The 26,566-nt window shown below is 46.9% G+C and overlaps 1 protein-coding gene across 2 annotated transcripts in view; it reads left to right on the top strand.

Moving 5' to 3' along the window:
• The window catches only part of xgb (x globin), a 126,446-nt gene that overhangs the window by 68,411 nt on the left and 31,469 nt on the right, over nt 1-26,566 (top strand). Inside the window, exons 4-5 of one of the 2 annotated variants that reach the window (XM_063063587.1) lie at nt 17,414-17,494; nt 22,109-24,951. In XM_063063587.1, coding sequence (XP_062919657.1) covers nt 17,414-17,494; nt 22,109-22,240 — 213 coding nt within the window. In that variant the 3' untranslated portion in view covers nt 22,241-24,951. Of the gene's footprint in view, nt 1-17,413; nt 17,495-22,108; nt 24,952-26,566 lie in introns of those variants that run through there. The other variant, XM_063063588.1, reaches the window with a different exon arrangement.

Genomic DNA, 26,566 nt, shown 5'->3' with positions numbered 1-26,566 from the left:
TTCTTGGGTCTTGGAATGCGGAGGCTGGAGCTCAGAAACAGACTGGGAACTGTACATCAACATGGAGCCAGGACTTATCCTTTGAAAAGCCGGGACTCATCTTTAACACGACACCAACATGAGACAGGACAGTATATAGACATAGAGCCGGGACTTATACTTAGACAAGCCGGGACTCAGATTCATCTCCACAACAAGGTGGGACAGGACCATCCATCAGATAATGGCAGAACGGCCGGACTTACCCAACAGAGGCAAAGACAAGACAAGACAAGACAGGTCCCCCCACAGGGCAACTGCAGAACGGCCTGCCTTACCCCACGGAGGTGAGGACAAGACAAGGCAGATCCCCCCGCAGGGCAACGGCAGAACAGCCTGACCTACCCCACAGAGGCGAGGACAAGAAGAGAGAAACACCGAAGAGCGACAGACAGTTCCATTTCTGCATGGGGATTGAACTTGACAGTGGTGCAGGTGAGGTATCCAGGCAGAGAGTCAGGCGAGGGGGGAAAAGACAGGGAGGGGAACAGGACAGTCCAGCAGGGAATCCCTGGTTTGCAGAGGTAGTTATGTCTCAGCCTCAAAACGAGAAACCTGTGCCCCACAACAGAAACTGGGGAAAACCAGAAACCCCGGAACAACGAACAACGGACCGGACCGGACCGTGACAATTTCAACACTTGTGTTAGTGTTTGTGTTGTGTCATTAGCCTCTGCTAGCGTTCGGCTGTGTGCATTTGATGCGGTAGGCACACTGTGGTCATTGATCTCGGTTGATTGACCGGGTTTTGTCTGTTCATAGCGATTAGCTTTTCAGGCGGATCCTCAGCCGTCTTTCGTAGGTGTATGCGATTACGTCGGTAGGTCCCAGAAGGGGTTTGAACTACCTATGAACACTCATCAAGGCGCCGACACACAAGTGCTTTCTCCCAATTCTTTGTACCTTGCACCAGGGGCTGCATGTGCACGGTATCCCTTTCGTCGAGTGGGGCAAGATCTTTGGCTGATTTGTTGTAATTGTCGGCCTGCTGCTGGACACGTTGTTTCATACGCTCACGTTCGTGTACAGCTCTGGGTTCCAGTAAGCTTGCTGTTGTAGGCAGGAACGTGCATGTGTGGTGATTCATCAAACGCTGGGCAGGACTGGTGCTGAGCCCTTGCCAAGGTGTGTTGCGATGGTCTAGAAGTGCGAGGTAGGGATCTGCTTGCGATTTGTTGCTCTTTGTGAGGATCTGCTTAGCTGTTTTAACTGCTGATCCAGCTTTTCCATTCGCTCTGATATTTCCGGGGCTGCTGCACAACTGTTCAAAATCCCATTCTGGTGCAAATCTGTGAAACTCCACTGACGTGTATTGTGGGCCATTCTCACTAACCACTTGTAGAACACAGAATAGTACAGCACAGTACAGGCCCTTCGGCCCACAATGTTGTGCCGACCCTCAAACCCTGCCTCCCATATAAGCCCCCATCTTAGATTCCTCCATATACCTGTCTAGTAGTCTCTTAAACTTCACTAGTGTATCTGCCTCCACCACTGACTCAGGCAGTGCATTCCACGCACCAACCACTCTCTGAGTAAAAAACCTTCCTCTAATATCCCTCTTGAACTTCCCACCCCTCACCTTAAAGCCATGTCCTCTTGTATTGAGCAGTGGTGCCCTGGGGAAGAGGCGCTGGCTGTCCACTCTATCTATTCCTCTTATTACCTTGTACACCTCTATCATGTCTCCTCTCATCCTCCTTCTCTCCAAAGAGTAAAGCCCTAGCTCCCTTAATCTCTGATCATAATGCATACTTTCTAAACCAGGCAGCATCCTGGTAAGTCTCCTCTGTACCCTTTCCAGTGCTTCCACATCCTTCCTATAGTGAGGTGACCAGAACTGGACACAGTACTCCAAGTGTGGCCTAACCAGAGTTTGATAGAGCTGCATCATTGCATCGCGACTCTTAAACTCTATCCCTCGACTTATGAAAGCTAACACCCCATAAGCTTTCTTAACTACCCTATCCACCTGTGAGGCAACTTTCAGGGATCTGTGGACATGTACCCCCAGATCCCACTGCTCCTCCACACTACCAAGTATCCTGCCATTTACTTTGTACTCTGCCTTGTGTTGGGCTACGCTGCGCTGGTCGTATCACAAAGAAGATCTACCTCGAAGAAATTGCTGTAGTAATCAATGGGGACGAGTTACTCTTTTCCCGCGAATGTAAACAGGTCATTCCCACGGCCGAGTAGGTACCTCATGACTCATAAGCGATTCTTTCTGCTGACTCATTTCGTATGTGCGACAAATATCACATGTAGCAATATATTGCTTGATGTCGCTGCTCATGCCCGGCCAAAAAGAGATTGGCGTGCGCGTCTGAGGCTTCCTTCTACGCCCAAGTGTGACGAATGAATTCTTTCCTTCATTTGCTTTGGCTCACTTTGCGGAATGATGACACGCTCACCTTTGAAGATGAAGCCGTGCGGGCTCAGCCCTATAGCTATAGTAAGGTGTGAGTTGCTCTGGTAGCGCGTCACGTTTGCTCGGCCATCCACTGATGATTACGCGTTTCAACGTCTGTAGTGTGTCATCTTTCGCTGTTTCTATGCGAATCTGCTCCAGACGCTCATCGCGGATTGACAGGTGCCATAGCATGTTGACTTTGTCGAAGCTGTTCTCCTGGCCTGGAGGACCGCTAACTGCTTGCGATAACGTATCCGCGAGGTGCATGAGCTTTCCTTGACAGTAGGTGATGTTGAAGTCATAGCCCTGCAGGTGAAGAAGCATTCCCTGTAGGCGTTTTGGCACCTTCACCAACGGCTTCTTAACTATCATCTCGAGCAGTTTGTGATCACTGAGTGTTCTCGTGAAGCAGCCAAAAGTGTATTGATGAAAACGCTCAAGTGTGAAAACGATTGTGAGCATTTCCTTTTCGGTCGCTGCGTAACGCGTTCCTGTGTCTGTTAGTGCTCTGCTTGCATATGCGATCGGACGTCCATTCTGGAGGAGTGCTGCCCCTAGGCCTTTGTTGCTGGCGTTACACTGGATGGTCAGCTCTTCCTTAGAATTGTAGTATGCTAACACCGGTGCTCCGCATACCATCCGCTTGATGTTGGAGACAGCGTTTTGCTGCTCAGCTGACCACTCCCATGCTAAATCTGGCTTTGTCAGCTGTCTTATTGGCTCAAGGGTATCTGAGAGACTTGGTAGAAAACGGCTCAGGTAGTTGACAAATCCAATCAATCGCTGCACTCCCTGCACATCCTTAGGTACTGGCATGTTGAGAACGTCAGCGACCTTTCTAGCATCAGGCTGAAGTCCCTCACTTGTGATGAGATGCCCCAAAAACGTTATCTGTCGCTCTGAAGACAGATTTGTTCTTGTTGAGCCTGATATGCTGCCCTGCACAACGCTGTAATAGCTACTCAAGTTTCCCATCGTGATCGGCGATTGCCTTTTCCTGCGTTTCCCCTTTTCCGTACACCAGTATGTCGTCTGAGACGCAGATCACTCCCAGTAGTCCTTCCAGCGCCTGATGCAGCCTGCGCTGGAAGATCTCTGATGAAACGCTGGTTCCAAACAGGAGTCTGAGCCATCTATACCGCCCGAAAGGTGTGTTGAAAGTGGTGAGCACGCTTGATTCACTGTCCAATTTCACTTGCCAGAATGCAGAACTCCTGTCAAGCTTGCTGAAAACCATAGCCTGGTGAAGATCTGGCAAAATGTCCTCTATCACTGGGAGGGGGCAGTGTTCTCTCCTCAGCGCTTTGCTCAATGGTCGAGGGTCAATGCATATACAAAGATTGCCGTTTTTCTCTGCGACCACTAACTGGCTAAGCCACCTTGAAGGTTCATGGACCGGAGCTATCACCTTGTGGTCTACCAGTTGATCAAGCTCAGCTTTCGCTTCCCGCTTCATAGTGTGAGGTAGACGTCGTGGGGGTAACACTGTGGGTTGAACTTCCTCATCAATCTGCAGGCGGGCTGCACCCGGAAGCTCCCCGGGCGCATCATCGAACACCTCTGCATAGCGTTCTTCTGGTGTGCATTGTTTTTCTTTAAGTGTAGATGCATGCACCCTGCGAAAGTTGTCACCATTGACCGTAATCAGCTACATTTGCTGGCTGGCCCTGCTTCCCAGCAATGGTGTGAAGTCGTCAGTGACCACGACAAATTCGACAGAATACTTGCAGTTCGTCATGGGGTCACCCAATTTCACTCTGCACATCCATTCTGCATCCATGGTGGTCTTGTTCCACATCATCAGCTTTTTTGTGCATTGTCTTAGTGTGTGGTCTACTCCCTCCATGTATTTGTGGGGTAAAATGTTAATGCTCGCCCCGCTGTCGACTTGGAAGTCTATTGGCTTTCCAGTGATGAGCATCTGTGTGAATACGTCATCGCTTGTCTTCAAACTGTTGACCACCAGTGTGACATTGTCGATAAACTCGGTGCTGCTGTCCCTGTTGGATTGGTCATCGCTTTGTGCTTCCACCCCATGCACGGGCTTCTGCTTTCATACCTCTGCAAAGTGATTTCGAATGCCACACACCTGTCTGTATGCTGGGCATTGTTGCTTGTCTCTTGCATGTTCCGTGCAACAGTACTTGCAAGGGTTCACTTTGCTTCTGTTGTCATGGTCTGGTCCATGAAATCCGCATTCCGGTCCACGGTCCGGTCCATGTTCCTTATTCCAGTTTTTCCAGTTTTCCCCAGTTTCTGTTGAGGCAGCTGATTCTCGTTTGAGCTGGCTTCATAAATAGCTTCAGGATTCAGCCTCTGGCTGCTGGATTGTTCTGTCCATACCCCCTGTCTGAATCCAATCCAATCAAATCCCATCCAATCCCATCCCATCCCATCCCATCCCATCCCTTCCCTTCCCTTCCCTTCCCTTCCCTCGCCTCACCTCGCCTTGCCTCGTCTTGCCTCGCATGTAACCCTTGCCTGCACTGCTGTCAAGTTCAATTGCTGGAGCAAGATAAGGAACTGTCTATTGTTGTTTTGAACTGTCTCTGTGTGCTTGCCTTCGCTAGGTAGGTCTGTCCATTTGCTGCTACCTAGTATTGAGAACCATCTCTGTGTCCATGTCTTCGCTAGGTAGGTCCAGCCATTTGCCACTGCCTTGTGTTGGGAACCATCTTGTCATATTCTGCATTCTGTGTAATGAGTCCCGGCCCTATGCTCTATATCCAAGGAGGGGTCTTGGCTCTGTGTTCCATGTTCCTGTCTCTCCCTCGACCAAGGCTCTGCGTTCCTGTCTCTCCCTTGACCTAGTCAAGGCTTCGAGGTCTCGTCCAGTCCTAGCCACGATCCAAGAACCTTATCCTGTCTAAGCCATGGCTTTGTGTTCTCGTCTTGTCCATGTGTCTCACCCAGCCCAGAGTACCTTGCCCAGCCCAGTGCAGAGTTCCCTTGTCCTGTCCAGGAGTCTCACATCCAGTCCTGTTGCCTCTCCTCATCTTGTAGCCAAGTCTTGTCCTCGCCTAGTTCTGGAGTCCAAGCCCCAGTCAAGTCCCAGATTCTGGGTCCTTGTCCAGTCTCTGGCTCGGAGTCCATACCCAAGCCTCAAAGTACTCTATCCTCGAAGAACCCAAGCCTCGTCATGCCTTTGCCTAGATCCGGGGTCTGAGCCCGAGTCAAGACCCAGGTTTTGGGTCCTTATCCAGTCTCTGGCTCGGAGTCCAAGTCCAGGCTCCTAGTTCCAAGTTCCATGTCCTGGTTCCGCTATCCTAGTCAAGTTCTAGCCCAGGCCCTGTATCCTTGTCTCGTCCAGGGCCTGTGTCATGTCCAGAGTCCTTTCTTCCCCACTTTCCTTGCTTTCTTGACTAACCTAGTCCTGTTCCTTGTCCTTCAGTGTCTGTGTCTTGCATTTGGGTCCACCTCCCAGTGCCCCCACTATGACATCTGTGGCTGTTCAAGGTGCCTTTTGCCCTGGCTCCACCACTAGCACTAGCCTTCTGTCCAGGATGCTTTGAACCTTTCTTGCTAGTGCGAGGTTTAATCTTATGGACAGTAGCGGACCTGCTGTCTGCAGCTGTACTGAATGCTCGTAGGTGTGATTCAGCCATTTCTGTGCTTTCACAGATGTCAATGCAGTCACTGAGCAATAGCCTTCTCTCTTGTAACTGACGTTTCTGCTTTGGGAGACGTTAATACCCATATGATCTTGTCTCTCAACAGACTGTCTGACATACACAAGCAAAAATTACATGTCTTTGCAAGAGATCTAAGGCTGGCAAGAAACTATTCAAAGGTCTCACCTTGTTCTTGTTGCTGCTTGTTGAACAAGTACCGTTCATAAGTCTCATTTTTCTCACCAATAACATATCTGTCAAATGCAGCTAAAACCTTTCTGAGGTCTTGGCCTTCAGCCTCATCTGCGAATGCTAAACTGTGGTAGACCTCAAGTCCTGATGGTCCAATTGTCTGTAAAAATAATGCCATCTGGTGTGCTGGAACTTGTTTGGGCAGCTGTGCTACGATGCTGTAGTTAGTCCACATCTGCCACCATGTCTTCCATCGGTCTATCACTCTGCAGTTGACCGTCACGGCCGGTGGCCAGCGGATGCCGCTGACTGGGGGAGGACTTCTGCCCCGACCATGGTTCCCCGGCACGGGGTCGCCTGCGGGTGCTGGGTGCCACTGAGATTCTGCTGTCTCACCTCCAGGCATTGCTACTGCACCCGTCTCTATTTGTGGCCGGCTCCTCGTCTCGGTCGACATTTTTACTCTTACACTCACCCTCCGATGTTTCAGAGTTGTGCTATTACCATGCTGCCAACTGCAAGTTGACAACATTGGGCGCTGCGGTTGAAAAAAGCAATTTTCCGAGCCCCACCGCTGCCACCATGTTTTGAGACAGAGTTTTCAGATAAAAACAACAGCGCATGCGCACCAACTTTATTCGTCTGCTCACGAGTGCATGTACAAGTATAGCATAACAAAGGGATATGTTTACATCTTACCAAATCAGGGAAGATTGTGCTGGGGAGCGGGGAGAGGCAGATGGCAAGTGTCACCACAATTTTGGCACCAACCAAGCATGTCCACAACTCACTAACCCTAATCCGTACATCTTTGGAATGTGGGAGGGAACGGGAGTATCCGGAGGCAACCCGAAGGGTCAGGGGGAAAACGTACAAACTCTCTACAGCCGGCAGCAGGAATTGAACCTCGACGTTACAACTGCTGTCGTAAATTGTTATGCTCTTTGTGTGTAGATTTTCATTGATTCCATTGTATTTCCTTGTTCTTCTGTGAATGCCTGCAGGAAAATGAATCTCAGGGTTGTATTTGGTGACACAATGTACTTTGATAATAAATTTGAAGTTTGAACTACTACGTTACCATGCCTCCCCATAAATTTATTACTTCGCTGCAGGATGAAGAACCCCTGCTTGTCCTAACTCCTCCGTTAGCTCAAGCCCTCCTGTGCAGACAACATTCCTACGAATGGTACATTATTTAGTTACATCCTTAGCAATTCAAAATTCAAAGTAAATTTATTATCGAAGTATATTTATATCACCATACGCAACCCTGAATCATTTTCCTGTGGGCAAACTCAATAAATCTATAGAATGGTAACCATAGCAGAATCAGTGAAAGATTGCCTAACTGGGGCGTTCAACCAGAGTGCAGATGACAGCAAAAATAAAGAAATAATATTCATAAATAAATAAGCAATAAATATTGAGAACATAGGAAATATTGGGTCCTTGAAAATGAGCCCACTGGTTGCAGGACCATTTCAATGATGAGGCAAGTGAAGTTGTTCCTTTGATTCAACAGCCTGATGGCTGAGGGGTAATAACTTTTCCTGAATCTGGTGGTGTGAGTCCTGAGGCTCCTGTGTCTTTATCGTCATGGCAGCAGTGAGAAGAGAGCGTGACCTGAGTGCTGGGGATCACTAATAATGGATGTTGCTTTCCTGGGACAGTGTACGGTGTAGATGTGCTCAGAGGTAGGACGGGCTTTCACCATGACGGACTGGGCTGTATCTACTACCTTTTGTAAGATTTTCTGTTCAAGGGCATTGATGCTTCCATACCAGGCTGTGATGCAGCCAGTCAATACACTCTCCACTACACCCCCACAGAAGTTTCACACAATTCACACAATGCCAAGTGTCAGGAGTATCCTGACCTACTTATCCATCAGTCTGTCAGCACTTGATAAACACAATCGGTTTTTCGGTTCCAGTCGTCAAACAGTGAAACACGAAGGAATATGCTGAAAGATTATTCCGACCAAGAGGTCACACTGTCTGTCCCTGACTCCCCCTGGCAAAGACTTCCTCTCTAAACTGGAATTCATCGCCATGGACGGCTGTGGAGGCCAAGTCATTGGGTATATTTAAAGCAGAGGCTGAGAGTTTCTTGATCAGTCAGGGTGTCAAAGGCTATGAGGAGAAAGCAAGAGAATGGGGCTGAGAGGCAAAATAAATCAGCCAGGATGGAATGGCAGAGCAGATGAAATAGCCAAATTTTGCTCCTATGGCTCTCTTTAAACAGAGAATGGTGAAACTGTGGAATCCTTTGTCCCAGGCAGCTATGGAGGCCAAGTCGATATGCATATACATGGCAGAGATTGATATATTCTTGATTGGTCAGGGCATGAAGGGATACGGGGAGAAGGCAGGAGATCGGGGCTGAGAGGGAAATGGATCAGTCATGATGAAATGGCAGAGCAGACTCGATGGGCCAAATGCCTAATTCTGCTTCTATATCTCATGGTCTTATGGAAACAGGAATAATGGGGAGGAGCTATCTGAGAGAAAGGTAGGGTGGTGGTACTGTTATTACCTTGGATTTCCATATCATCCTTGCTCTGTCACAAAATAAAGCACAATTTCAATCCACAGAAGAACAGCTCATTCCCAACCAGAAGTTCTCAATGTTCTTCAAAACGAGTCAGTATTTTGGAGAGACTATCAATACTTTACTCAAACTCTACCATTGGAAGACAAACAACGAAGGTCAGCTGATCAACCAATCCCAATCCCAAACACGAGAAGTTCTGGAGATGCTGGAAATCCAGAGGGATGTGCACAAAATGCTGAAGGATCTCTGCAGGCCGGGCTGCATCCATGGAAATGAATATAGCAATCGACATTTTGGGCTAGGAAGACACCAGAATTAAAAGATAGGGGATGGGGAAGGAGGATAGCTAGAAGCTGATAGGTGAAACCATTTGGGTGGGAAAGGTCGAGGGATGGAGAGGAAGGAATCTGATAGGGGAGGAGAGTGTTTCATTGGAGAAAGGGATGGAGGGGAGGACCCAGGGGGAGGTGATAGGCAGGTGAGAAGAGGTAAGGGGCCAGAGTGGGGAATAGAAGAAGAGGGGAAGGGGAGGGATTTCTTTTTATCAGAAGGAGAAATCGATATTCGTGCCATCAAGTTGGAGACTACTCAGATGGCCTCATTTTGGCACAAGAGTGGGCTACGTTGGAGCAGGAATGGGAATTGAAATTAAAATATTTGGCTTTTGGCAGATGGAGCAGGGGTACTCAATGAAGCTGTCCCTCAACTTATGACGGGTCTCACAAATGTAGAGGAGGCCACGTTGGGAGCACTGGACACAATAGACAACCCCAGCAGGTGCGCTCCTGTTGCCTCACCTGGAAGGACCATTTGGGGCACTGAACAGAGGTGAATTGGGAGATGTAGCATTGTGACCACTTGCAGGGGTAAGCGCTGGGAGGGAGATGAGTGGGGAGGGCTGAATGGGCAAGGGAATAAAGGAGGTAGTGATCCCTGCAGAGAATGGAGAGATGTGGGGCGGAGGGGGAGGGGGAGGTAAGATGTGTTCAGTGGTGCGATCCTGCTGAGGATGATGGAAGTTGTGGAGGATGATGTGTTGGATGTGGCAGGTCATGGGGTGGTAGGTTGAGACAAGAGGAACTCTATCACAGCTAATATGGTGGGAAGATGGGGTAAGCATGGATATCCGGGGAATGGAGGAGATTTGATAGAGGTATTTAAAATTATGAGGGGGATAGATAGAGATGACGTGGATAGGCTTTTTCCATTGAGAATGGGGGAGATTCAAACAAGAGGACATGAGTTGAGAGTTAAAGGGCAAAAGTTTAGGGGTAACATGAGGGGGAACTTCTTTACTCAGAGAGTGGTAGCTGTGTGGAACGAGCTTCCAGCAGAAGTGGTTGAGGCAGGTTCCATGTTGTTGGTTAAAGTTAAATTGGATAGGAAAAGAATGGAGGGTTATGGGCTGAGTGCAAGTCGGTGGGACTAGGTGAGAGTAAGAGTTCGGCATGGACTAGAAGGGCTGAGATGGCCTGTTTCCGTGCTGTAATTGTTATATGGTTATATTTTATATGGTTACAATCTCTGGAAAGCCAGCTCACATGTGAAGTGGCGATTCTGGACCAAACTTGACTCACTGAATGCTGCTCGATAGCTGTGGCAGGAGCTTGAATACTATTACCTCTTACAAAGTGGAATCAAGTGACACAGGTGACAACCAGGCTTTGGTTCCAGATGAGCTCAGTGTCTTCTCTGCTCGCTTTGACCATCAAAACATGGAGGAGCCTTCACAAACTACCAAACCCTGACAACCCTGTGATTTCAGTCTCTGAGCTCGACGTGAGAACATCCTTCAGGAGGGTGGATCCACTGAAAATATCCAGCCTAGATGGGGTACCAGGCCGAGAACTAAGGACCTGTGCTGATCAATTAACAGTCTCCTAGATCGGCTGCAGCGAGGACTGGCCTCATGGCTGTGAACTCACTTTCATGGACTTCAGTTCTGAATATTATTTGCCTACTGTTTATTGCCTGGGTTTCATCACCTAAGTTACAGAGAAAGGTTGAACAAGTTGGGTCTTTATTCTTTGGAGTGTAGAAGGTTGAGGGGGGACTTGATAGAGGTATTTAAAATTATGAGGGGGATAGATAGAGTTGACATGGATAGGCTTTTTCCATTGAGAGTGGGGGAGATTCAAACAAGAGGACATGAGTTGAGAGTTAAAGGGCAAAAGTTTAGGGGTAACATGAGGGGGAACTTCTTTACTCAGAGAGTGGTAGCTGTGTGGAATGAGCTTCCAGCAGAAGTGGTTGAGGTGGGTTCGATGTTGTCATTTAAAGTTAAATTGGATAGATATATGGACAGGAAAGGAATGGAGGGTTGTGAGCTGAATGCAGGTCGGTGGGACTAGGTGAGAGTAAGCGTTCGGCACGGAGTAGAAGGGCCGAGATGGCCTGTTTCCGTGCTGTGATTGTTATATGGTTATATTTGGGTTGAGGAAGGGAAAACTTGTTCTTTGAAGAAGGAGGACATCTCTAATGTCCTGGAAAGGAAAGCCCAATCCTGGGAACAGATGCTCAGCAATGAAGGAACTGAGAAAAGGGAATAGCATTTTTACAGGAAACAGGGTGGGAAGAGATACAGTCAAGATAGCTGTGGGAATTGGTAGTTTTATGAAAAATCTCATTCCACTATGTTAAAGCAAGAGTTCCTCCCGGCTCCCGGCATGCTCGCCTCTCCTAACGACTCTCACCGTATGGTAATCAGGACACAGAGCATACAGCAGTACTGTACAGGAACAGGCCATTCAGCCCACATTGTTGTGCCAAACCTAATAAAAGGCAAATCGAAAGCACCCAAATACTAATCCATCCCACCTACACCTTGTCCACATCCCCCCATCTTTCTTACATCCATGTGCCTGTCTAAATGCCTTGAAAAGCCCCTAATGTATTTGCCTCTACCAGCATACCAGGCAGTGCATTCCAGATATCCACCACTCTCTGAGTGAAAAATTTACCCCTCACAACCCCTTAACCCACCCCCTCTCACCTTCAATGCATGCCCTCTGGTATTAGACATTTTTACCCTGGGAAGCCGATACTCTGTCCACTCTATCTATACCTCTCACAATCTTATAAACCTCTATCAGATATCCCGTCAGCCTCCGACACTCCAGAGAAAACAACCCAAGTTTATCCAGCCTCCCGTGAAAGGACATGCCCTCTAAACCAGGAAGCATCCTGGTGAACCTCTTCTGCATCCTCTCCAAAGCCTCAACATCCTTCCTCTAGTGGGACAAACAGAACTGCATGCAATACTCCAGATGTGGCCTAATCAGAGTTTTATAAATTTGCAACATAACCTCCTGACTTTTCAACTGAAAATTTAGAGGTATTTGGGCCGAACACAGGCAATTAGGACTAGCTTAGCGGGGTAGTTTGGTTGGCATGGATGAGTAGGTCTGGACAGCCTGTTCTGTGCACTATTATTCTATAACTCCATAGGACCATAAGGAAACATGCACGAGCAACTATCGCGTTAGACCATAAGACAGCAAATAGATTTCGACCAGGGGTTCCCAGCTTGGGGTCCGAGGACCCCTTTGGTTAATGGTAGAGGTCCATGGCATGGTAGTGTAGTGGTTAGCACAACGTTTTACAGTACCGGAGACCCGGGCTCAATTCCCATCACTGCCTGTAATGAGTTTGTGCGTTCTCCCCGTGATTGTGTGGGTTTCCTGCGGGTGCTCCGGTTTCCCCCACAGTCCAAAGCCATACCAGCTGGTTGGCTAATAGGTCATTGTAAATTGCCCCCTGATTAGGTTCCGATTAAATTGGGGAATTGCTGGGCGGTGAGGCTCGAAGGGCTGGAAGAGCCTATTCTACACTGTATCTCAATAAATAAATAATAATATGAATTTCTTTAGAAGGTTGGGAACCCCAGTTTAGACTATTCGGCCAATTGAGTCTTCGCCATTCAGTCATGGCTGACTTATGTTTCTCTCTCAACCCCATTCTCCTGCTTCTGTCCGTAACCTATGACACCCCTACTAATCAAGAACCTACCAATGGAGGATCGATTCTCACTGCTGTCTGTAAGGAGTTTATACATTCTCCCCGTGACCATGCGGGTTTGCTGCATGGAGCTTAGAAAAATAGAGGGCTATGGGTAAAGCCTGGGTAGCTCTAAGGTAGGGACATGTTCGGCACAGCATCGTGGGCCGAAGGGCCTGTATTGTGCTGTAGGTTTTTCTATGTTTCTATGTTTCCCCCAGGTGCTCTGCTTTCCTCCCATATTCCAAAGGCATACCGGTTGGGTTAGTGAATTTTGGGCATGCAACGTTTGCTTTGGAAGCATGATGACACTTGTGTGCTTACTCTGAACAATCCTCGTTTATGTTTTGGTATATGTGTGACAAATGAAGCTAATCTTTAAAAAAAATCTTAATGTTCTTGTAAAAAATCATCTGTTTTAAATATACCTCGGTGACTCTGTAATAGTACAGCACAGGACAGAACAATGCCAAATTAATTTCACACGTTTTTTGCCTGCAGGCTCTCCATAATCCCTCCATTCTCTGCATGTTCCTGTAGCTGCCTAAATGACTCCTAATCACCACGATCCTATCAAATTCCACCTCAAACTCTGGCAGCATATCAGAAACATTTCTGAATGTCAACCCTGTCGATGTGTGTTCCAGCTTTACAAACTTCTGTTAGGAATCTCCTCAGCTCTCTGTTTTCATTTTAACCTATAAAGTTCCAAGTAAATTTATTATCAAAGTACATATAAGTCACCATATACAACCCTGTGGTTCATTGTCTTGTGGGCATATAAATCTATAGATTAACAGGATTAATGAAAGACCACACAAACTAGGGTATTCAACCAGAGTTCAGAAGATAACAAACTGTAAATACAAAAAAAAATACGAATATTAATCATAGTAAGTAAGCAATAAATATTGAGAACATGAGATGAAGAGTGCTTGAACATGAATCCAGTAGTTATGGGAACATTTCAATGATGGGGAAAGTGAAGTTATCCCTTTGGTTCAAGACCCTGATGGTTGAGGGGTGATAACCATTCCTGAACCTAGTGGTGTGAGTCCTGAGGGTCCTGCACCTTCTTCCTGATGAGAGCAGTGAAAAAAGAGCATGTCCTGTGTGGTGGGGGTCCCTGCTGATGGAAGCTGCAGGGGTGTTTCATGTAGATGTGCTCAATGGTTGGGAGGGTTTTGCCCAGGATATGCTGGGCTGAATCCATTCATTTTTGTACGATTCTCCATTCAAGGGCATTGGTGTTTCCGTATCAGGCTGTGATGCAGTCAGTCAATATACTCTCCACTACACACCTAGAGCAGTTGAGAGGGTGGTTAAGATGGTATGTGATGTGTTGACCTTCATTAGTAGGGGAAATGAGTTCAAGAGCCGCAGTGTTATAGCTCTATAAGACTGGTTAGGTCACACTTGGAGTATTGTGTTCAGTTCTGGTCGCCTCATTATTGGAAGGATGTGGAAGCTTTGAAGAGGGTGCAGAGGAGATTTACCAGGATGCTGCCTGGATTAGTCATGATTGACAAATCCTCTTGAATTTTTTGAAGAGGTTACTAGGAAAGTTGACGAAGGTAAAGCAGTGGATGTTGTCTATATGGACTTCAGTAAGGTCTTTGTTAAGGTCCCACACGGAAGGTTGGTTAGGAAGGTTCAATTGTTAGGTATTAGTATTGAAGTAGTAAAATGAATTCAGCAGTGGCTGGATGGGAGATGCCAGTGGTGGATAACTGTTTGTCAGATTGGAGGCCGGTGACTAGTGGTGTGCCTCAGAGCTCTGTACTGGGTCCAATGTTATTTGTCATATACATTAATGATCTGGATGATGGGGTGGTAAATTGGATGAGTAAGTATGCAGATGATACTAAGATAGGTGGAGTTGTGGATAATGAAGTAGGTTTTCAAAGCTTGCAGAGAGATTTAGGCCAGTTTGGGCTGAAAGATGGCAGATGGAGTTTAATGCTGATAAATGTGAGGTGCTACATTTTGGTAGGACTAATCAAAATAGGACATACATGGTAAATGGTAGGGCATTGAAGAATGCAGTAGAACAGAGGGATCTAGGAATAATGGTGCATAGTTCCCTGAAGGTGGAATTTCATGTGGATAGGGTGGTGAAGAAAGCTTTTGGTATGCTGGCCTTTATAAATCAGAGCATTGAGTATAGGAGTTGGGATGTAATGTTGAAATTGTACTAGGCATTGGTGAGGCCAAATTTGGAGTACTGTGTACAGTTTTGGTCACCGAATTATAGGAAAGATGTCAACAAAATAGAGAGAGTACAGAGAAGATTTACTAGAATGTTACCTGGGTTTCATCTCCTAAGTTACAGAGAAAGGTTGAACAAGTTGGGTTTTTATTCTTTGGAGCGTAGAAGGTTGAGGGGGGACTTGATAGAGGTATTTAAAATTATGAAGGGGATAGATAGAGTTGACGTGGATAGGCTTTTTCCATTGAGAGTGAGGGAGATTCAAACAAGAGGACTTGAGTTGAGAGTTAAAGGGCAAAAGCTTAGGGGTAACATGAGGGGGAACTTCTTTACTCAGAGAGTGGTAGCTGTGTGGAACGAGCTTCCAGCAGAAGTGGTTGAGGCAGGTTTGATGTTATCGTTTAAAGTTAAATTGGATAGTTATATGGACAGGAAAGGAATGGAGGGTTATGGGCTGAGTGCAGGTCGGTGGGACTAGATGAGTGTAAGAGTTCGGCACGGACTAGAAGGGCCGAGATGGCCTGTTTCCGTGCTGTAATTGTTATACAGTATATGCTTATTAGAGAGCATGTCTTATGAGGATAGGTTGAGTGAGCCAGAGCTTTTCCCTTTGCAGTGAAGGAGGTTGAGAGGTGACTCAATAGAGGTGTACAAGACGATAAGAGGCAGATAGAGTGGAGAGTCAGAATTTTTTTCCCCAGGGTCGAAATGGCTGATACAAGAAGGACTAACTTTAAGGTGTTTAGAGGAAAGTATAGGACGAGGTCAGAAGTAGGTTTACCATGGAGAGAGTGGTGAGTGCGTGGAACACCCTGCCAGGGATGGTGATAAAGGCAGATACATTCGGGACATTTAAGAAACTGATTCGGGACTCAACAAACTGATTAGAAAGGCTAGCTCTGTTACAGGAGTCAGACAGGTCACGCGGGAGGCTGCAGTAGAACAAGGAACCCCACGGAAAATCATGCAGTTCTGGATGATGCACCATCAATAACTCCAAAAGACTGGAAGTAGAGTAAATACTGAAAGGCTTTTATTAGCAGTAAAATGTGACCTCCACCATGCCTGGACTGCGAGGAGGAGCAATGGCGCAATCGCCTTTATTCAGGGATCTGTGGGAGGAGCCACAGGAGCAGTCAGCAGAGGGGCGTGTCCAGGCATGTCCAGACAGGTAACCCAGTAACAACATATATATGGTTTACCACACTGGACAATATTTCTCACCCTCTGCATGCCACCTTGGCTGAACAGAGGAGCACTTTTAGTAATAGACTAAGACAACTGCACTGCTCCAAAGAGTGCTGTAGGAGGTCATTCTTACCCTTGACCATTAGGCTCTATATTGAGTCAACCTATAGCCGGGCAAGTGATGACTCCCTCCTGTTAGACTGTTTGTGGTAACTTACTTTTTATTCTTTCTCTTCTAATATATCTGTGCACTTGTAATGCCACTGTGACACTAATTTCCTTTGGGATCAATAAATTATCTACCTATCTATCATCTACCACATGGACGATAGAAAATGGAGGGCTATGCAGGATGGAAGGGGTAGGTTGATCTTATACATCTTTCCTTGAAACCCATCTCCCTGATCTTGAAGTAAGTTAAAAGGTCTGCACAACATCATGGGATGAAAGGCCTGTACTGTGCTGTTCTGTGGATAGTGAATTATCCAAGCAGCAATATTGGTTTAAAGGAACCCAGGTCCCTGTAAGTGGAAACAGAACTGAAACGAAGGATTAACTGAAATTAGCACCAACACAGGAGAATCTGTAGATGCTGGAAATCCAAAGACACACACACACACACACACACTGTGGAGGAACTCAACAGGTCAGGCAGCATCTATGGAAATAAATAGACAGGATGAGATCCTTTATCAGGACCGAAAAGGAAAGAGAAAAGATGCCAGAATAAAAAGGTGGGAGGTGGGGGAATGAGGCTAGCTGGAAGGTGATGGGTGAAGCCAGGTGGGTGGGAAAGGTAAAAGGCTGGAGAGGAAGGAATCAGATAGGAGAGGAGAGTGGACCATGGTAGAAAGGGCAGGAGTAGAGGACCCAAGAGGTGATCAGCAGATGAGAAGTGGCAAAAGGCCAGAGAAGGGAATAGAGGAAGCGGGTAGGGATTTTTTTTTAACCAGAAAGAGAAATCAATATTCATGCCATCAGGTTAGAGGCTACCTAGACAGAATACAAGGTGTTAACACTGACCCATGTACATTCTACACTGGGAGGATGGAGCACATGATGCATTCCTCACTATAAGAAGGACCGGAGGGTTTGACACCAGGGTGCGTGAGTGTAAGGAGTGGTTGGACGTTGGATCATTCTCATCTTACTTCAGGTGTGGCGAGGAGACGTGTCGAGTAACGACATTGCCCTGTGTTTTCTCTGCAGTACGTTGGAGTGCAGTTCATTGCAGTCGTGAAGCCAATTCTGAAGGAAAAATGGACCCCAGAGGTGGAAGAAGCCTGGAAGGTAGGGGTAAACAAGAGCACAACCTATATCGGTCCTCAGACCTGCCTACCATTTAATGAAATCATGGATAATCAGATCTGATCTTGCACTTAGCTCAACTTCTCTGGCTCTCCCCATTATGTATGGAGAATATTAGCCTTTCAGACCCCTAATCCATAAGATATAGGAGCAGAATTAAGCAATTCAGCCCACTGTGTCCACTCCACCATTCCATCATGGCTGATTTATTATCCCTCTCAACTCCATTCTCCTGCCTTTTCCCTGTAACCTTTGACACCCTGGCTAATCAAGCCTCCATTTAAAAAATACCCACTGACTTGGCCTCCACCGATTCACCAAGCTCTTGCTAAAGAAATTCCTCCTCATCTCTGTTCTAAATGGACGTCCCTCTATTCTGAGGCTATACCCTCTTTGTTCTCGACTCTGCTACTGGGAGAAACATCCTCTCCACATCCACTCTATCTAAGTCTATCCCTTCCTCCCTTGGGAAGGTGGGCTGGGGGGGCGGGGGGTTGTTTGGTGGGTGAGCCATGTCCTTGAACCACTTCCGTCCTGGTGAAGATTCTCCCACAGTGCTATTGGGGAGTGGGGAGGTGGTGGTTCCAGGATTTGGACCCGGCGACAATGAAAGGACGATGATATATTTCAAGAGGAGACACAAGAGAATGCGGATACTGAAACCTGGAGGAACCCACAGTCTGCTGGAGGAACTCAGCAGCCTCAGGACCAGAACCAGAATCAGGTTTATTATCACTGAGATATGTCATAAAATTAGTTATTTTGTGGCAAATGTACAGTGCAATACATAAAGTATTCTATAAATTATAATGAGAAATAACATCATCATTGCTGTGCCGTATGATGTGGACAATCATGGTCTTTGACCATGATTGTTCTTGTCAAATTTTCCTGGCGAAGTGGTTTGCCATTGGCTTCTTCTGGGCAGTATACTTACAAGACGGGTGACCCCAGCCCATTAATACCCTTCAGGGATTGCCTGCCTGGTGCCAGTGGTCACATAACCAGGACTTGCGAGGTGCACCAGCTGTTCGTACGACCATCCAACACCATCCCATGGCTTCAACTTGATCGGGCTGGGGGGAGGGGTTAAGCAGGTGCTACATCTTGCCCAAAGGTGACTTGCAAACGAACGGAGAGAAGAAGTACCTTACACCTCCTTTGGCAGAGATGTATCTCCATGCCGCCACCCAAATAAGAAGTAGATATATAAATTAAATAAGTAGAGCAAAAAGAAAGCAAAGCCGGGGAGGTAGTGTTCATGGTTTCGTTGTCCATTCAGGAATCTGTTGGCAGAGGGGAAGAAACTGTTCCTAGGACATTGAGAGAATGTCTTCAGGTTCCTGAACCTCCTCCGTTATGGTAGCAATGAGAAGAGGCCACGTTCTGACTATTGGGGTCCTGAACAATAGATGTCACTTTCTTGAGGCACCCCCCTTTGAAGGTGTCCTCGATCCTGGGGAGACTGGTGCCCATGGTGGAGCTGACTGAGTTTACAACACTCTGCAGCTTTCTGCAATGGCCCCTCCAAACCAGACGATATGACAACACTGTCATGAATACCGGTGAAAGTGCAGTGCAGACAATAAGGTGCAAGTGTCCCAATGAGATAGACTGAATTCAAGAGTATATCTCGTAACATATGAGTGATCTCAAGTCAAGTCAAGTCAAGTTTATTGTCATTTAACTATATACATGTATACCATCAAACAAGACAACGTTTCTCCAAACCAGGGTGTAAAGCACAGTATTACACATAACACACAATAACTTAGGAAAGTAAGAATTACATCTACAGATGAATTACACATAAATAAACAAAGTAAAGTACATAAATTAAAGATTATATGGTACAGTACAAATTATCCGGTGACACTTCGAACTTGATGTGGCAGGGAGTTCAGAAGCCTAACGGCCTGAAGGAAGAAACTGCTCCCCATCCTGACCGTTCTTGTCTTTATGCATCAGAGTCTCGTACCTGATGGTAGAGTGCCAGAAGATGCTGGATGGATGGGTGGGATCATTGATAATAGGCAGTGCTCCTGATAAATGTCCCCAACGGATGGTAGGGAGACCCCTATGATCCTCATAGCCGTTCTCACAGTCCTTTGTAGAGACTTCCGGTCTGATGCTCTTCCGCCCCCAGACCAGATAGAAATGTAGCTTGTCAGGATGCTCTCAATGGTGCTCCTGTAAAATTCAGTCAAGATGGAGTGGGGGAACCTTGCCAAATCTCCTCAGGAAGTGAAGGCAATGCTGTTCCTCTTGTTCAGGGAGATGATTTTGAGGGACCAGGTGAGGTCGTCCATGATGTGAACTCCCAGGTCTTGGTGCACTTACGGAGGAACCATGTATGCACAGAGGGAGATCTGTTCGTGAGCTTGCCGGCAGCAGGGTAGAAGCTACCCTTGAGCCTGACGGAACATATTCTCAACCTATTGTACCCTCTTCCCATTGGGAAGGGGTTTTGAATTAATGGGGTGGGAGGGGTCCTTTCCTGATGTAGACAAAGTCCATGGAGGGTGTTGGGGAAGGTGTAGCTGCTGCAGAGGAGGTGGGGTGGGGAATACACCATAAGATCAGAATCAGGTTTATTTTCACCGGCATGTGTCATGAAATTTGTTAACTTAGCAGCAGCAGTTCAATGCAATACATAATATAGAAGAGAAAAAATAATAATAATAAATAAATTACAGTATACATATATTGAATAGATTAAAAATCATGCAAAAACATAATATATATTAAAAATTGAGGGAGTGTTCATGGGTTCAATGTCCATTTAGGAATCGGATGGCAGAGGGGAAGAAGCTGTTCCTGAATCGCCGAGTGTGTGCCTATCAGGCTCCTGTACCTCCTGCAGAAAAGGACATGCCCTGGGTGCTGGAGGTCCTTAATAATAGACGCTGCCTTTCTGAGACACCGCTCCTTGAAGATGTCCTGGGTACTTTGTAGGCTAGTACCCAAGATGGAGCCGACTAAATTTACAACCCTCTACAGCTTCTTTCGGTCCTGTGCAGTAGCCCCTCCATACCAGACAGTGATGCAGCCTGTCAGAATGCTCTCCACGGTACATCTATATAAGTTTTTGAGTGTATTTGTTGACATGCCAAATCTCATCAAACTCCTAATGATGTATAGTCGATGTCTTGCCTTCTTTATAACTACATCGATGTGTTGGGACCAAGTTAGATCCTCAGAGATCTTGACACCCAGGAACTTGAAGCTGCTCACTCTCTCCTCTACAGATCCCTCTATGAGGATTGGTATGTGTTCCTTCGTCTTACCCTTCCTGAAGTCCACAATCAGCTCGTTCATCTTACTGATGTTGAGTGCCAGGTTGTTACTGTGGCACCACTTCACTAGTTGGCATATCTCACTCTTGTACATGCTCTCGTCACCACCTGAGATTCTACTAACAATGGTTGTATCATCAACAAATTTATAGACGGTATTTGAGCTATGCCTAGCCACACAGTCATGGGTATAGAGAGAGTAAAGCAGGGAGCTAAGCACACACCCCTGAGGTGCGCCAGTGTTGATTACCAGCGAGGAGGAGATGTTATCACCAATCCGCACAGATTGTGGTCTTCCGGTTAGGAAGTCAAAGATCCAATTGCAGATGGAGGTACAGAGGCCCAGGTTCTGTAACTTCTCAATCAGGATTGTGGGAATGATGGTATTAAATGCTGAGCTATAGTCGATGAACAGCATCCTGACATAGGTGTTTGTGTCGTCCAGGTGGTCTAAGGCCTTGTGAAGAGCCATTGAGATTGTGTCTGCCATTGGCCTATTGTGGCAATAGGCAAATTGCAATGGGTCCAGGTCCTTGCTGAGATATAGGAGCAGAATTAGGCCTTTTGGTCCATCGAGTCTTCTCTGCCATTTCATCATGGCTGATCCAATTTCTCTCTCAGCACCAAACTCCTGCCCCCCTCTACTCCTGTACCCCTTCCTGCCCCAACCAATCAAGAATCTGTCAACCTCTGCCTTAAATATACCCAATAACTTGGCCTCCACAGCTGCCTGTAGCAACAAATTCCACAGATTCACCACTTTCTGGCTAAAGAAATTCCTCCTTATCACTATACCAAAAGAACAATCCTTTATTCAAAGGCTGTTTCCTCTGGTCCAGACTCTGCCACTTTAGAAAACATCCTCTTCACATCCATTCTATCAAGGCCTTTTACCACTCTGTAGGTTTCAATGAGGTCACCCCTCATTCTTCTGAATTCCAGAACCATCAGACGCTCTTCATGTGACAAGCCATTCAAACCTGGAATCATCTTTGTGAATCTCCTTTGAACCCTCCCAGTTTCAGCACATCCTTTCTAAGATAAGGGGCCCAAAACGGCTCACAAAACTCCAAGTGAGGCACCACCAGTGCTTTATAAAGCCTCAACATTACATCCTTGCTTTTATATTCTTGTCCTCTCGAAATGAATGTTAACGTTGCATTTGCCTTCCTCACCACAGACTTTAGGGTGGGTGGGATGAGGAAATGGGTTTCGGAGGGGTATTGGGGGGGAAGAGAGTGGGACTGGAGGGGTGAATTCTTCCCCGGATACGGTCTAACTGCTGCTTCTTTGCGTACAGAATTTATTCGATTACCTGACAACAACGATGAGGAGGGGCTACCAAGAGACAGAGCAGAGGAACGGGGTCAACCATGCTGGCTATTTGGCCCGGAGAGCGGCGCCCGTCAACACCAACCAGAACACAATCTGAGGGATATGAGGCGAAGTCCTCTACACCAGACCATGTGTCCGTTATGGGCATGGGAGCAAGAAATCAAATTCAAACCTGTTTCCGTCAAATTTCAGATCAGCTTAAGTGTTCTGTTCTTGTGTTGGCTTTCTGCCCTCGACCCACCGACCTTGACTCTGAGCATTGCCCTTCCACTCTACCTCTGATCGCCCCTAGTCTGCAGGCATGGGGGGGTGGGTGTGGGGGCTTTGGTTCAGCTCAGGGTCTCAGGCTCCTCCAGGAGAGGCGCTCTGACTTCTCCTGATGAGGGCAATAAGTGGGGAGGGGGTAGGACCCTGTGGGTGGGTTTAGCCCCTGTCTGATGGTGGAGGGGAGAATCTGGAAGAGTGGGAGAGAAAGAGGGCAGTGAGAGGGGAAGAGAATGAGGGGCAGGACAAGGAGATCTGTGCCCAGTTTTACAAAGAGCACAGAAACAGGCCCTTTGGCACACCTCCCATACTAGCCACCAACCACCCATTAGCACCGATCCCCCACATTTCCAGATTCCGCCTCTCACCCACACACACCTGGGGAAACTTACAGAGGCAAGTTACTCTTCAGTCCTGCATGTGTTTGGGATGTGGGAAGGAACAGGAGCACCCTAGGGCTCACAGGGAGAGGCCCAGAGATCCAGCACCCTTTGGGTGTGCCACCTAAAACTTTGACAAACTTCTATTGTTGCACAGTGGAGAGCATCCTAATTGGTTTCATCCCAGCCTGGTATGGAAACACCAATGTCCAGAAATGGAAAAGGCTATCGAAATTGGTGGATGCAGCCCAGCACATCATAGGAAAAGCCCTCCCCACCATTGAACACATCTGCAATGAGCCACAAAAAAGCAGCATCCATCATCAAGGACTCTCCACCATCCAACTATGCTCTCTTCTCGCTACTACCATCAGGCAGGAGATACTGAAGCCTCAGGTCCCACACCACCAGGTTCAGGAACTGTTATTACCCCACAACCATCAGGCTCCTGAACCAGTGTGGATAACTTCACTCAACTCTGAATTGATTTCACAACCTACAGGCTCACTTTCAAGGGCTTGACAACTCTCGTTCTCAGCATTATTTATGTATTTATTTGCACAATTTTTCTTCTTCTGCACATTGTTTGTCAGTCTTGATTTATAGATTTCATAAATTCTTTTGTATTTCTTTATTTTCCTGTAAATGTCCTCAAGAAAATGAATCTGAAGTTAGTATAGAGTTATTTATTGTGTGAGTTGGAGAGTGATGTTCCCATGACTCTGCTGTTTTCAGTAGGAGAGGTTGCAGCTTTGGGAGATGCTGTTACAAGTGTAGGCAGAAACAGCAGTGCATTCTGTAGCTGAACCCCTGCAGCTTCTTTATCTTGGCAGATTGAAAAATTCATCATCATCATCATCATCATTATATGCCATGTCATATGATGCGGGCAATCATGGTCTTTGCATGAGCATTATTGCTCTGGGCAAATTTTTCTACCAACATGGTTTGCCATTGCCTTCTTCTAGGCAGGGTTTTTACAAGACAGGTGATTCCCCCCACACCCCGCAACACCCCTCCCCCCAAGCCATTATCAATTCTCTTCAGAGATTGTCTGCCTGGCGTCAGTGGTCACATAACCAGGACTTGTGATATGCACTGGCTTCTCGTACAACCATCCACCACCTGCTCCCATGGCTTCACTTGACCCTGGTCGGGGAGTCTAAGCTGATTCCTTGCCCAAGGGTGACCTGCAGGCTAACAGAGGGGAGGAGCGCCTTGCACCTCCTTTGGTAGAGATGCATTTCCACCCCGCCACCCAAGTATACCATAGCAGGTGCATAATAAGATAATACTTTGAGTTTGGTGCTTTGTGACACAACGTTCTTTTGGACCCCAGGTTTTAGTCCTCCCTTCTGACCTTGTAACTTCATCCATTGTATAAGACTCTCCCGATGGTGGAAACATCTCAACATCTGCCCCGCCATGTTTCCTCAGGATCTGTGTTTCACTGACAGCACGCCTCCTCCCATAAAATCCAAAGGATCTGGGCCTAATTTATTTTTCTGCTTGTGATAGGACAACTGGGACATTGATTAGGAGTCAGGAAGACTTGACGTAACTGTATCAAATGTAGGTTTGGGCTACATTGGAAGTATTGTGTTCAGTTTGGCTCGCCCCATTACAGGGACGATGTGCATGCTTTGGAGAAAGTGAGAGCAGAGATGAACGAGATTAGCTTTATTTGTCATGTGTACATCAAAATGTACAGTGAAATGTGTCATTTGCACAATGATTAACGCAGACTGAGAACTTGCTGGTGGCAGCCTGCAAGTATCAATGTTTCTGGCTCCGACACAAGATGTCCGTAACTCACTAACCCTAACCCGAACATTTTGAATGTGTGAGGAAACTGGAGCACCTATAAGAAACACGCACTGTCAGGGTGAGAACTGACAGACTGCGGCAGAGGTAGGCGGGCGGGGAAGTGTAGTGGTTAGCGTAACACTATTAAAGCACCAATGAGCCAGGTTCCATTCCGCTGCTGTCTGCGAAGAGTTCTGTATGTTCTCCTCATGACCACGTGGGTGTCCTCCAGGTGCTCTCGTTTCCTGCCACGGTCCAAAGGCCCACAGGTGAGGAGGTTGATTAGTCACGAGGGTTCAATGGGCGCAAATGGCTTGTTACTGTGCTGTATCTCGAAATAAAATAAAACTAAATTGAACCTGAATCTCTGATCACTGGTGTTATAAAGCTGACCTCAATGATACCACGTTGCCCCGGGAGGCAGAAGAGGTTCACCAGGATGCTGCCTGGATTAGAGAGTATGAGCCACGGGGAAGGTCTAGACAGCAAGGGCTGTTTTCTCTGAAGTGTCAGAGGCTGAGAGGAGATAGAAGTTTACAAGATTATGAGAGGACAGTTAATCAAAATATTTTTTCCTTCGTAGAAGTATCAAATAGAAGAAGGGGGAGTGGGACTAAATGGGAGAATGGATCAGCTCATGATAAAATGGCGGAGCAGACTCGATAGGCCGAATGGCCAACTTCTGCTCCTTTGTCTTATGGTCTTATGGTATAGGTTTAAGGTGAGGGGGGGTGGAGGTTTGAAGATGATTTTTTTCCCCACACAAAGCATGCGATGTGCCTGTACACCCTAGTGAGAATGAATACAATAGTGGCTTTCAAGAGGCTTTTTAATGGTCACATGGAATTTAATGCAGACAAGTAGGAGGTGTTGCACTTTGGTAGGACCAACCAGAGTAGGTCTTATGCAGTGAACGGTAGGGCACTGGGGAATGCAATAGAACAAAGGGATCTGGGAATACAGGCCCATAATTCATTGAAAGTGGCATCGCAGGCAGATAGGAGAGCTTTTGGCACATTAGCCATCATAAATCATGTTTCATTACTGTAGTTTACTACGTCTCTATGACTCTACCATAAGGAAAGGCTGGACAAACATGGGGTTGTTTTCTCTGAGGCATCAAAGGTTGTGGGGAGGTAGAAGTGTACAAAAGTTATGAGAGACATAGGGTAGTTAATCATAATTTTTTCTGCATTGTACGAATGTCAAACTACAAGGTATTGATTTAAGGGGAGAGGCTGAATGTTTAAAGGAGATTTTTTCCCCCACAGAGCATGCTACATGCCTGTAACACGCTGCAAGAGTTGGTGGGAAACTGGATACAATGTGGCTCTCAAGAGACCATAAGATATAGGAGCAGAATTAGGCCATTTGGCCCATCGAGTCTGCTCCACCATTTCATCATGGCTGATCCATTTCCCTCTCAGCCCCAATTCTCCTGCCTTCTCCCCGTATCCCTTTGTTATGCTATACTTGTGCATGCATTCATGAGCAGATGATTAAAGTTGGTGCGCATGCGCCATTGTTTTTATCTGAAATATCTATCTCGAAACATGGTGGCAGCGGTGGGGCTCGGAAAATTGCTTTTTTCAACCGCAGCGCCCGATGTTGTCAACTTGCAGTTGGCAGCATGGTAATAGCACAACTCTGAAACATCGGAGGGTGAGTGTAAGAGTAAAAATGTCTCAACCTACCACCCCATGACCTGCCACATCCAACACATCATCCTCCACAACTTCCATCATCCTCAGCAGGATCGCACCACTGAACACATCTTACCTCCCCCTCCCCCTCCGCCCCACATCTCTCCATTCTCTGCAGGGATCACTACCTCCTTTATTCCCTTGCCCATTCAGCCCTCCCCACTCATCTCCCTCCCAGCGCTTACCCCTGCAAGTGGTCACAATGCTACATCTCCCAATTCACCTCTGTTCAGTGCCCCAAATGGTCCTTCCAGGTGAGGCAACAGGAGC

The sequence above is a fragment of the Mobula hypostoma genome, chromosome 12, assembly GCF_963921235.1.
Source record: "Mobula hypostoma chromosome 12, sMobHyp1.1, whole genome shotgun sequence".
In the NCBI taxonomy this organism is placed as follows: domain Eukaryota; kingdom Metazoa; phylum Chordata; class Chondrichthyes; order Myliobatiformes; family Myliobatidae; genus Mobula; species Mobula hypostoma.
Note: the sequence above shows the minus strand (reverse complement) of the source record. Positions and strands in the feature narration are given on the sequence as shown.